The sequence below is a fragment of the Camelina sativa genome, chromosome 12 (assembly GCF_000633955.1).
Source record: "Camelina sativa cultivar DH55 chromosome 12, Cs, whole genome shotgun sequence".
NCBI classification, from domain to species: Eukaryota; Viridiplantae; Streptophyta; class Magnoliopsida; order Brassicales; family Brassicaceae; genus Camelina; species Camelina sativa.
This window is the reverse complement of record NC_025696.1, coordinates 17,533,605-17,545,281: the sequence shown is the minus strand read 5'-3', so window position 1 is coordinate 17,545,281 and position 11,677 is coordinate 17,533,605. Positions and strand designations below refer to the sequence as shown.

The 11,677-nt window shown below is 41.7% G+C and overlaps 2 protein-coding genes across 2 annotated transcripts; one reads left to right on the top strand and one right to left on the bottom strand.

Moving 5' to 3' along the window:
• Window positions 3,666-8,192, top strand: LOC109127963. The gene is made up of 6 exons (XM_019233598.1): window positions 3,666-5,255; window positions 5,607-6,882; window positions 6,964-7,053; window positions 7,183-7,556; window positions 7,623-7,740; window positions 7,792-8,192. Exons 1-6 carry the CDS (start codon window positions 3,666-3,668, stop codon window positions 8,190-8,192), a joined length of 3,849 nt encoding a protein of 1,282 aa, XP_019089143.1.
• LOC104732040 (putative pectinesterase/pectinesterase inhibitor 43) lies at window positions 8,519-11,016 on the bottom strand. Its single transcript, XM_010451566.1, is given in 5 exon segments — window positions 8,519-8,875; window positions 8,966-9,147; window positions 9,149-9,351; window positions 9,509-10,226; window positions 10,340-11,016. Coding segments are annotated over 5 exon segments (2,076 nt in total). The 5' UTR covers window positions 11,012-11,016; the 3' UTR covers window positions 8,519-8,574.

The following is an 11,677-nucleotide window of genomic DNA, read 5'->3' as shown; positions in this document are numbered from 1 at the left end:
CTGTGGAAAGTTATGTAAACATGCCAACAGGACAGTGTGTTAAGATCAGTGGAGTGGGAATGGTTCGTTTAAATAAAGACTTACTCCTCACGAATGTCTTGTTTATCCCAGAATTCAGATTAAGTCTCATCAGTATCAGTTCTTTGACTTCAGATCTTGGTTCTCGCGTGATTTTTGATACTACTTGTTGCGAAATACAGGATCTTACCAAGGGGGAGATGATTGGTAAAGGTCGTCGAATTGGCAAGCTCTATGTGCTCGATACAGAAACAATCCTAGTGAATGCAGTGGTGGATATTAGTACGTGGCACAAGAGGCTTGGACATCCTTCTTACTCGAGACTGGATGTGATTTCTGAAGCTTTGGGAACTACAGGACACAAAAATAAGAAGCCTGCTTATTGTCATGTCTGTCACTTGGCTAAGCAGAAGAAGTTATCTTTTATATCAGAGAACAACATTTGTAATTCAACTTTTGAGTTGTTACACATAGATGTTTGGGGACCATTTTCAGTGGAAACAGTTGAAGGTTATAAATACTTTTTGACCATTGTTGATGATCATTCTAGAGCAACATGGATTTATTTGCTTAAGGCCAAGAGTGATGTTCTGACTGTCTTCCCTGCTTTCATCAATCAAGTTGAGAATCAATATAATGTTAAAGTGAAGTCGGTTAGATCAGATAATGCTAAAGAGTTAGCTTTCACTCAGTTTTATCAGTCACGAGGCATAGTTTCTTATCACTCTTGTCCGGAGACACCTGAACAGAACTCAGTCGTCGAGCGTAAACATCAACACATTCTCAATGTTGCTCGATCACTCCTCTTCCAATCAAATATTCCTCTGCAATATTGGGGAGACTGTGTTCTGACAGCAGTGTTTTTGATCAATCGAACACCATCGCAATTACTCTCGAATAAAAAACCTTATGAGCTGCTCACGGGTAAGCAACCAGACTATTCTCGCATCAGATCATTTGGTTGCCTGTGTTATGCTTCAACGTCTCCAAAACAAAGACACAAGTTTGAACCCCGGTCGAGAGCATGTGTGTTTTTGGGATATCCTGCAGGTTTTAAAGGGTACAAAGTACTGGATTTGCAGAGTCATATGATTTATATATCCAGGCATGTTGAATTCCATGAAGGTGTTTTTCCCTTGACATATTCTCAGAAGGAGATTGTTCCTGTCAACACTCTCACACCAATGGATTCTTTGTCTCCTGGTAATACTATCTCAATTCCACAAAATTCTGATTCCATTTCTTCTCCTCCACTACAAATTTCTTCTCAAAGGATTCGTAAGCCTCCTGCTCATTTGAGCGATTATCATTGTTATTCTCTTGACAATTAGGTCTCTCATCCTATTTCCTCCTTTTTATCTTATTCAAACATTTCACCTTCTTACTTGGCTTATATTAATAATATTACCAAGATTCCCATTCCCTCTTCATATAAAGAGGCAAAGGCATCCAAGGAATGGTGTGAGGCTGTTGATAAGGAAATTGGAGCCATGGAGAGGACAAATACCTGGGATGTGACTAGTCTTCCACCTGGTAAGAAAGTTGTTGGCTGCAAATGGGTTTTTACCTTGAAGTTTTATGCAGATGGCACTCTAGAAAGATATAAAGCCAGGTTGGTGGCTAAAGGTTACACACAAAAGGAGGGTTTGGATTATAATGAAACTTTTTCACCAGTTGCGAAGATGGTTACGGTGAAACTGTTATTAAAGATTTCTGCTTCCAAACAGTGGTTTCTACATCAACTTGACATTTCAAATGCCTTCTTGAATGGAGATCTTGATGAAGATATATATATGCGACTTCCAGAAGGGTATGCTGAGATTAAGGGGGACACTTTGCCTAAGAATGCTGTTTGTAAGTTGAAGAAGTCCATTTATGGTCTCAAACAGGCTTCTCGACAATGGTTCTTGAAATTCTCTACTTCTCTTTTGTCTTTGGGCTTTGCAAAGTGTCACGGCGACCACACTCTGTTTGTTAAAACTTTTGGAGATGATTTTGTTGCTGTGTTGGTTTATGTTGAAGACATAGTTATTGCTAGTACTACAGAATCAGGTGCGAGTCAGTTAACTGAAGCTTTGAAGCAGAGTTTTAAGCTAAGGGAGCTTGGTCCTTTAAAATACTTCTTGGGTCTTGAAATTGCTAGGAATTCTACTGGCATATCTATTTGTCAACGTAAATATGCCCTTGAACTTCTGACCTCTACTGGCATGTTAGCCTGCAAAGACGTCGCAACACCCATGGTACCAAACCTACATCTCTCTAGGACTTCTGGTATGATTTTGACTGATAAAGCGATGTATCGCAGTCTTGTAGGCCGTTTGATGTATCTCACTATCACTCGTCCAGACATCACTTTTGCTGTGAATAAGTTGTGTCAGTTCTCCTCTGCTCCACGCACATCTCATCTGACAGCAGCTTATCAAGTTCTTCAATACATTAAAGGGACTATTGGACAGGGACTTTTCTATTCTGCAGAACCAGACCTCACATTGAAAGCTTTTGCAGATTCAGATTATGCTAACTGTCCAGATAACCGTCGTTCAACCACTGGTTTTATGATGTTTCTTGGCTCGTCACTCATTTCCTAGCGTTATAAGAAACAACACACTGTTTCTCGCTCCTCTGCAGAAGCTGAGTATCGAGCTCTTGCTTTGGCTACCTGCGAGATGATGTGGATCACTACTTTACTTCGTGAGTTGCGAGTTGGTCCTTTCTCTGTTCCGATTCTCTTCTCTGATAGCACTGCAGCGATCTACATAGCCACAAACCCAGTTTTTCACGAGAGGACTAAACATATTGAGGTGGATTGTCATACAGTTCGGGAAAAGCTGGATCGCGGACAAATCAAACTCCTACATGTTCGGACTGAGGATCAAGTAGCTGACATTTTGACTAAACCTCTCTTCCTTCCACAATTTGAACATCTCAAGTCCAAGATGAGTCTTAAAAACATTTTTGCCTCATCTTGAGGGGGACTATTGGATTAGATGTAAATATAAGTTAACCGGTTTAGTATTCGGTTTAGTATACTTGTATATAACACAAATTGTACAGCTATTTTTGGATTAATTGAATGAGAAAATATCTTTAACAAACTTCTTCTTCCTCATTCTCTCTCGTTTGTAATAGTCAATCTAATGGTTTACAATAAAATTTCGAATTAACAGTCACCTAAACATTATTTTCTAGGTCTATCGTGTCGACGTCGGAACACCACACGGGAAAGATTCACACAGTTTAATTTTATCCTTTGATTTGTATTGGGCCGCATATGGGCTGCGGTTTGTGTCTAATGTGTATAACTTGCTCGGCAAGTCTTGTGTAGGGTTTCTCAGAGATTGAGTCGTGTATATAAACGTTGTAACGCCGTTGTTTAATAAGACACACACACATATTCTCTTAATTCTACATGGTATCAGAGCAAAATCCTGAAACCTAAACTTTCGTTTCTCAATTTTTTTCTCTCAAATTTTTCTCTCGATCAGTTGATCTCTGTATTTTTTCCTTCTTTCTTCTGTTTACCCTTTGTTTGATCAGTTGATCATTGGTTTTTTTTCAAATCTCGTGTGTGGAGATTTCTTTGTTTCTCTTTGTTTCGTTCTCGTTATTTGGTGCCTTTGTTTTTTTCTTTCTAAACTTTTCACGACATGACTACACAAGGAACACAATCTGTTACGACATCCGGAGCTCTCGCCGCCGTTGGTTCAACAGGCGGAGAAAACACGGTGATGGCTTCATACTCTACGTCTTCAACGGACAACCCTGGCGCTATGATCTCCGTTGTTACTTTAACCGGAGACAACTACAACGAATGGGCTTCGGAGATGCTCAATGCTCTTCGTGCGAAGAAGAAGACTGGTTTTATTGACGGTTCCTTGAAGAGACCCGGAGCAGATAGCTCTGATTTGGAATCATGGACTTCGGTCAATTCCATGGTTGTTGGGTGGTTACGTACCTCGATCACACCTCGTGTACGCTCCACAGTTTCATATCACACTAGTGCTCGTGATCTTTGGGAAAATTTGCGCAAACGTTTCTCGGTTGGGAACAAAGTACGCGTTAATCATCTTCGTTCTCAAATCGCTCTTTGTCGCCAGGAGGGACAGTCCGTAATTGATTATTACGGGAAGCTTGCAGCTTTGTGGGATGAGCTATACACTTACAAACCTCTTCCGGTGTGTTCTTGTGATGGTTGTACTTGTGGTGTTTACACAACGATTGCCGCAGAGAGAGAAGAGGAGAAGGTGAATCAGTTTGTCATGGGTCTTGACGAAACAAAGTTTGCGAATGTGATTCATTCGATTATTGATGCTGATCCTTCTCCCGCTTTGGATCAAGCTTACTCACGAGTTATCCGTGAAGAACAGAGGATCTTGGCGGCTCGGTCTCGTGAACAACAGCAGGATGCTGTTGGTTTTGTTGCTCGACGTGACTCTCTTTCTTCTGCTCCGATCAGTGGGGATCCACGTGTGGAAACTTCAGGTCGGGAGCGTAGTTTGCTCTGTTCTCATTGTGGTCGCACTGGTCATGAAAAGGCGTTTTGTTGGCAATTGGTTGGATATCCGGAATGGTATACCGAACGTAACGTTCGGAACAGCGGCCGAGGTTCTGCTGCTGCTCGCGGTCGTGGTAGAGGAGCTGGTCGTGGACGTGGTCAAGCTGTTGCTGCCTATACTACCAGTCCTAACGTCACTCTCTCTGATTTTTCTCCTGAACAGTGGAAAGCTCTTTCCTTGGTTGCTCTCGAAAAGATGAAAAGCAATCCCGATAAGCTCTCTGGTAAGATTCCTGGCGATGTGATCATTGACACAGGCGCCTCTCATCACATGACGGGAAATATTTCTCTTCTTACTGATTTGGTTGACACACCATCTTGCTCGGTTGGGTTTGCTGATGGTAGTGTTACGTTTTCAAATCGTAAAGGCATTCTCCATCTCACGGATCGTGTATCCTTGTTGGATGTTCTTTATGTTCCCAACTTAAACTGTTCTCTAATATCGGTTTCGAAGATTCTCAAGCAAATGAAGAATTGTTTTGCGTTATTTACCGATACTCTTTGTGTTTTACAGGACCGTTTCACGAGGACCCTGATTGGAGCCGGTGAAGAGCGTGATGGGGTCTACTATTTAACGGATGTGGCAACTACTAATGTGACTCGTGTGGCGGCTTCGGTTGATCAGACTTTGTGGCATCAGCGGTTGGGCCATCCGGCGTTTTCTGTTCTTTCTTCATTACCCGTTTTTTCTGGTATTTCAAATTGTGCTAGTCCTCGTCCTTGTGACGTTTGTTATCGGGCTAAGCAAACTCGTGATGTTTTTTATGATAGTATCAATAAGACAACAGAGTGTTTTGAATTAATCCATGTTGATGTTTGGGGACCATACCGTGTTGCTTCTTCTTGTGGAGCTGTTTATTTTTTAACGATAGTTGATGATTTTTCCCGTTCTGTTTGGACGCATCTTCTTATTGCCAAGTCTGAAGTACGACGGGTGATAGAAAATTTTTGTGCTTATTCCGAACGTCAGTTTGATAAGAAAGTCAAGATGGTGCGTAGTGATAACGGTACAGAGTTTATTTGTTTGGGAAAGTTTTTTGCAAGTCAAGGGATTATCCACCAGACCTCTTGCGTTGGTACACCTCAACAGAATGGTCGTGTTGAGCGTAAACACCGTCACATTCTTAACGTTGCTCGATCTCTGTTATTTCAAGCTGGTTTGCCGGTTTTCTTCTGGGGAGAGGCTGTTCTTACTGCTGCATATGTTATTAATCGCACTCCTTCCAAGCTACATAAGGGACGATCACCCTATGAGGTTTTAACCGGTATCAAACCAGACTATGGCCAGTTGCGTGTATTTGGTTCTTCTTGTCATACACATTTGCGCGCTCGCGATAAGGACAAGTTTGGCTCGCGGAGTCGTCACTGTATATTTGTTGGTTACCCTTTTGGCAAGAAAGGTTGGAGGGTTTATGACTTGACAACCAATGAATTTTTGGTCTCTCGAGATGTGGTGTTTCACAAGACCGTGTTTCCATATTTACAAAAGCCTGATGTGTCAATGTCTATTACGGAACTACCGGTTCTCACCGATGGTGATTGGGAATTCCAACCCGGTTCCGGTGACAGGGGGAGTAGTAGCTCCGTGACTTTAGACTCTGCTTCTCCGACTACCACTCCACCGGTGACTCACGAACCTGAGGAAGTCTCTCCCTCTAACGTTTGTCGTGATCTGGTTCCATTTTCTCCGCTTCCGCTACGTGATGAATCTTCTACTATCAACTCACGGCCCTCCGACGATGTCGTTGTTTGTGATGATGATGTTGCTATTGTTCGAGAATCTCCTACACCTGCTGTTGTTGACGCTGGTCCATCTACTGTCGTTGCTGCTACTTCTCCCGATGAGGATGACGATTTAGGCAAAGGGAAAAGAGCAAAGTTTCCATCAACCAGATTAACCGGTTACGTCACATATTCCGCTTGTGTTGCTGATAATACCCATCACGCTCTCCCCTCTCCTCTCATTATCGAGTCCTCGTCTACGGGTTCAGGTAACACAAAGTATCCTCTCACGCACTATATTGCTGATGATTTGTTCTCTTCTCCGCATCGTGCTTTTCTTGCAGCTGTTACTACGGGTATGGAACCCTCTTGTTTTAGCGATGCTGTGCAAGACGAACGGTGGAATAATGCCATGGTTAGTGAAGTCGATGCACTCGAGCTTAACAATACAATGAGCATTGTCGATTTACCTCCCGGAAAGAAAGCTCTTGGAAACAAATGGGTGTATAAAATCAAGTATAATACGGATGGGTCTATTGAGCGATATAAAGCTCGTCTTGTGGTTCTTGGCAATAGACAAGTGGCTGGCCGTGATTTTGAGGAGACTTTTGCTCCTGTTGCTAAAATGTCTACAGTTCGAGGTCTCATGCAAATTATTTCATCTAAAGGATGGGAGGTTCATCAGATGGATGTGCATAATGCGTTTCTTCACGGAGATCTTGAAGAAGAAGTGTACATGCAATTGCCTATGGGTTTCCGTCACAAATATCCAAATAAAGTTTGTCGTTTACATAAATCTTTGTATGGTCTTAAGCAAGCACCGAGGTGTTGGTTTGCTAAGTTGGCGAATGCTTTGTTGGAATATGGTTTTGAGGAATCTTATGCAGATTATTCCTTGTTCACTATGACCAGAGGTGATGTAGACTTGCGTGTTCTTGTTTACGTCGACGATATTATTATTTGTGGTAATCACTTACCGTCTTTGACCCAGTTTAAGGAGTATTTGAGCCGGTGTTTTCACATGAAGGATTTAGGGAAGCTTAAGTATTTTCTTGGTATTGAAGTTGCTCGTAGTACGGAAGGTATTTTCTTATCTCAACGCAAGTATTTGCTTGATATCGTCGCGGAATCCGGACTCCAAGCGGCCATGCCTTCTAAGCTTCCTATGGATCAGAACCATAAACTTGGTCTTGACTCCAGTCCTCTTCTATCGGATCCCATGCGCTACCGGCGACTCGTTGGTCGTTTAATTTATTTAAAGGTTACTCGTCCGGAGCTTACTTATCCTATACACATCTTGTCTCAGTTTATGAAAGCTCCTCGTGAGGCACATTGGGATGCTGCGTTACAGGTGGTTCGTTATCTTAAAGGCTCCATTGGTCACGGCATTTTATTGCGAGCTGATACAGATCTCACTCTCACGGCATATTGTGACGCAGATTGGGGTACCTGTCCTTTAACCCGTCGCTCTCTTAGTGCATACTTTATGTTTTTAGGTGGCTGTCCTATTTCATGGAAAACTCAGAAGCAAAAGGCGGTTTCTCGTTCTTCGGCAGAGGCGGAATACCGCTCCATGGCCGATGCTTTGAAGGAAATTATTTGGTTGCGTCAGCTTCTTGAAGATTTTGGGTTCCCACAACACGCTCCGACGAGGTTGTTTTGTGACAACAAAGCTGCTTTACACATTGCGGCAAATCCCATCTTTCACGAACGTACAAAGCACATCGAACGGGATTGTCATTTTGTACGCGACGCTATTCAGGATGGTGTTATCTCGACAGCCCATGTTCGCTCCGAAGATCAACTGGCCGACATATTGACAAAAGCTCTTGGTTTTCAACAGTTTACCCTTCTCATGTCCAAGTTGGGTCTCGTTTCACTTCCTCCTCCAACTTGAGGGGGAGTATTGGGCCGCATATGGGCTGCGGTTTGTGTCTAATGTGTATAACTTGCTCGGCAAGTCTTGTGTAGGGTTTCTCAGAGATTGAGTCGTGTATATAGACGTTGTAACGCCGTTGTTTAATAAGACACACACACATATTCTCTTAATTCTACAATTTGCATCGTAATAATAAAATTAGAAGAAAAAAAACATTTTCAATAAATACAAATATAAAAAAGCACTATTTTTTGTCACCTATATTATATACTTTCCCACCAAAAAAAAAAACTATATACAAATCTTGTTTCTCCAGATTTATATACACTACAAATTAAACCACAATTACACAAACCACTTTACCATAAGAAAGAGTGAGATGATATAATGACATGTATGCTCAGTTAGCATTGTACGGTATACGCGTTTGTGGGATCCATGTGTTGCCACGTAGGAAATTCCCTGGGGAGAACTCCCTTGCGGCTCTAGGAGAGATCCGTCGGATACCTCTCCACTTAACCCGGCGAGCCTGACCCGAACCACGACCTCTGTTGCGGTACTCAGTGTAGTACAACGTGTTGAGTGCAAACGTCTCGTTCCATTTCAACCAACCTTCTGGGTCTATCACATCATCAATCTCTGTGTTCATTATGATTGTCCTCGAATACTCCTTCCATGGCCGTCCCAAAAATGCTCTGTTCCTGTATATAAATATAGGTCCATATAAACAACGGTTCTTTAAAAAAATCATACATGGTTAGAGCACTTGACTAAATATTAATTATAGTTACTTGGCTTTGACGGGAAGATATGACGCATCACCGATTATACGACTATTGTGGATAACAATTCCAGTCGTCTCACGCCGGTCTTTTCGTCCTTGGGCTGTGACGATACATTGTTGGTTATCCATGGGACGGCGGATGACAAATACGCAGTTCTGAAAAACTGCCTTAGCATCACCAAAGACGAAAATCAATGGTGCCAGAGATGCGGCAATCGCGGTAGAATTGACGATGGGTATGGACGTAAAGCGTGTCTTGGTAACCATTCATATGACAGTTAAAAAACACGGCAAAATCTGCCGAAACTCGGAGTGCGACTGCTTGATGGCGTGCTGCTCCTGCCGTGTTCTCGAACCCTATGTCCTTTGCCATGAAATAGTCCCCATTCACCGCTTCAAACACCATCAAAAATATATATAAGAATCAACTCATTCATCAAACTTACTGTGGATTTTTTTTTTAATAAATCTTTTTGATAGTTTAGATTAAATCAATAATAGATAAATTATATTAACACCTATATATGTAAAATGTTATATATAAATTTACCAACGGTGGCAGTGCGGAAGGTGCCAACTCGGTTTGGTAAGAAGGCAATGTCTCCAGTGATAATCGTCTTGGTTGGTCCGTCTCCGACGAACATGACGTTAAGCATTTTTTTGGTTACCTCTACTGTTTCCTTGTAGACACCTTGCTTTATGTGAATCACAAACTTCCTTTTGTTTTTCATTGGTACCATTGCCAATGCTTGTGCAATAGTCTTGCACTTACCACTCCCATCCTTTGCAACAACAACGTTCGCTCTGATACTATTTGTAGGTCTACGTGCAAGAAGCCTCCGCGAATGCAGTGTCACCCATGGTGGGAACTCTCCTTCCTCTGATAAGTGTCGATCGTTTGAAGAATCAAATTTTCTAAGGGGATTTAATTTTCGCAGAGGATCCAACGGTCCAGTTATGGAAGAATCTGAGTTCTGAGGAGGACCCAATGGTCGACTCTCGGTAGAAGTTGATTTTTGAGAAGGAATGTCGGAAGAAGCCAGTGGTTGATTCTCGGAAGAAGTCGAGTTTTGAGGAGAAGTTTGGGAAGATTCCAACGGCCGAGTCTCGGAAGAATCTAACGGTCTGTTATTTGATGGTGGATTCTCAGAAGAGTCCATTGTTGCTGGAGAATTTTCAGAATCCAAACTTGGAGGCGGGTCTTGGGAAGAACCCAACGATTCATCTTGCGAAGAACGCGATCCCAAAATGCCGAGTCTGCCCCTTGACTGTTGGAGACATAAAATCCAGTGTGTATTAGTATTACACATTCGTAGGACAAAGTTAAAGAATGATACTGAAATGAAGGTTGGTTGATAAAGTGTGACGTGAAGGTACGTACCCCAAGAAATGGAATTGGAATACGGAAAGCCTTCAATAAATTATCAAGATTTGAGGCAATGGCTAAGCCATTGCTAGTTAGATGCTGCCCTTTCCTCAGGACTCTCTCCATCATCATGGCCGCTTCGCTATCGATCCCTTCAAATCCATCAATGCACGTCTGTTGGTATGTGATTGATCCGCTAAGCCACACACAAAGATCCTCAACAAAGTCTGGCAATCTAGTAAACAAAAATCCCCTAAATCTATCCCTTGTTTTTCGAAGATCATCAATTGCATCATCCATTAGCTCTCGGCAAGTATTAAGCGCCTCCCTCGTGTGCATATCCGCATCCGCTCTTTTCTTTAGATCAATCAACCCCCTGTCGATTCCACTTCGAATCGACAAGATAGCCAGGTCGAACGCACCTCTTATTAGACTTCGGGGATCAGGCGACCTCACAGTTGCGAGACTCGATGTGCAATCTTCTTTGTAATCGGTGGAGGCACATATAATACTCACTGCAGTCTTTGTTATCACCAGCTTGCTTTCACGGTGAATCTCTTCTGTTTTTCTACTCGGGATGCTGCCATCATCGGCCTCCACACAAATGACCATTGCTATAATGAGAACCGCGACGCCTAACACGACATACTTCTTCATCTTGTTTGAATAATTCGATCCATTCCACATTCTTTCTTTTTTTCCCGGAGATTTTTTTTGGATTTTTTTAGAATATCAATTGCTAAATCTGAGTTGGTTTCCAAGTTCTACTTATATGTGGAAGAAGGGAGGGAAAGTTACACATTTACCGTTAAAAAAACATGAGGCAGTAATTAGATTCTCAGAAAGATTTGAAATTTGTTTCCAGTGGTTTTTGCTTTACTTGCGGGGAAATTGAATTTTCTTTTTTTACCACTGGAGGTGATTAATCACAAAATTGGATGTATAAAACATATCTTAAATCTTTTCCCTAGTTACATTCTAAAATCCGGAGTACTACTTCACTTCTATTTTTTTAGTGAAAATGGACCAGATTGACACAAATTTGAAAAAATATTGCTAGATTGACACCCTCTTTTAGGGAAAAACTAGAATAACACAATATTATGTTAAAATTACCAAAAGCCCAACCAAAAATAAAATAAGAAATAAAAATTAAGTGAGAAACAATAGAAAACCCGACACTTTTCTATTAAATCAATAGAAAACATCCCAAAAAGAAAAAATCCCAAACCAAATCGATTAAATCAAAACATCCCAAACCCGAAATTTTTTTTTTAAAACAATAGAAAACTTTGTGTCCTCCGCCGGCGAAGAACAAAGAACGAAGAAGAGGTTATACAGTCCCCATAAAAA

What these genes read in the sequence shown, in the direction of transcription:
- LOC109127963 (XM_019233598.1), top strand. Translation starts at nt 3,666, where the DNA reads ATGACTACACAAGGAACACAATCTGTTACGACATCCGGAGCTCTCGCC. An exon ending in CTGTTCTTTCTTCATTACCC is followed by an intron (nt 5,256 to 5,606) that starts GTTTTTTCTGGT and finishes TGTTTGGGAAAG; the next exon opens with TTTTTTGCAAGTCAAGGGAT. An exon ending in ATATTGTGACGCAGATTGGG is followed by an intron (nt 7,741 to 7,791) that starts GTACCTGTCCTT and finishes TTATGTTTTTAG; the next exon opens with GTGGCTGTCCTATTTCATGG.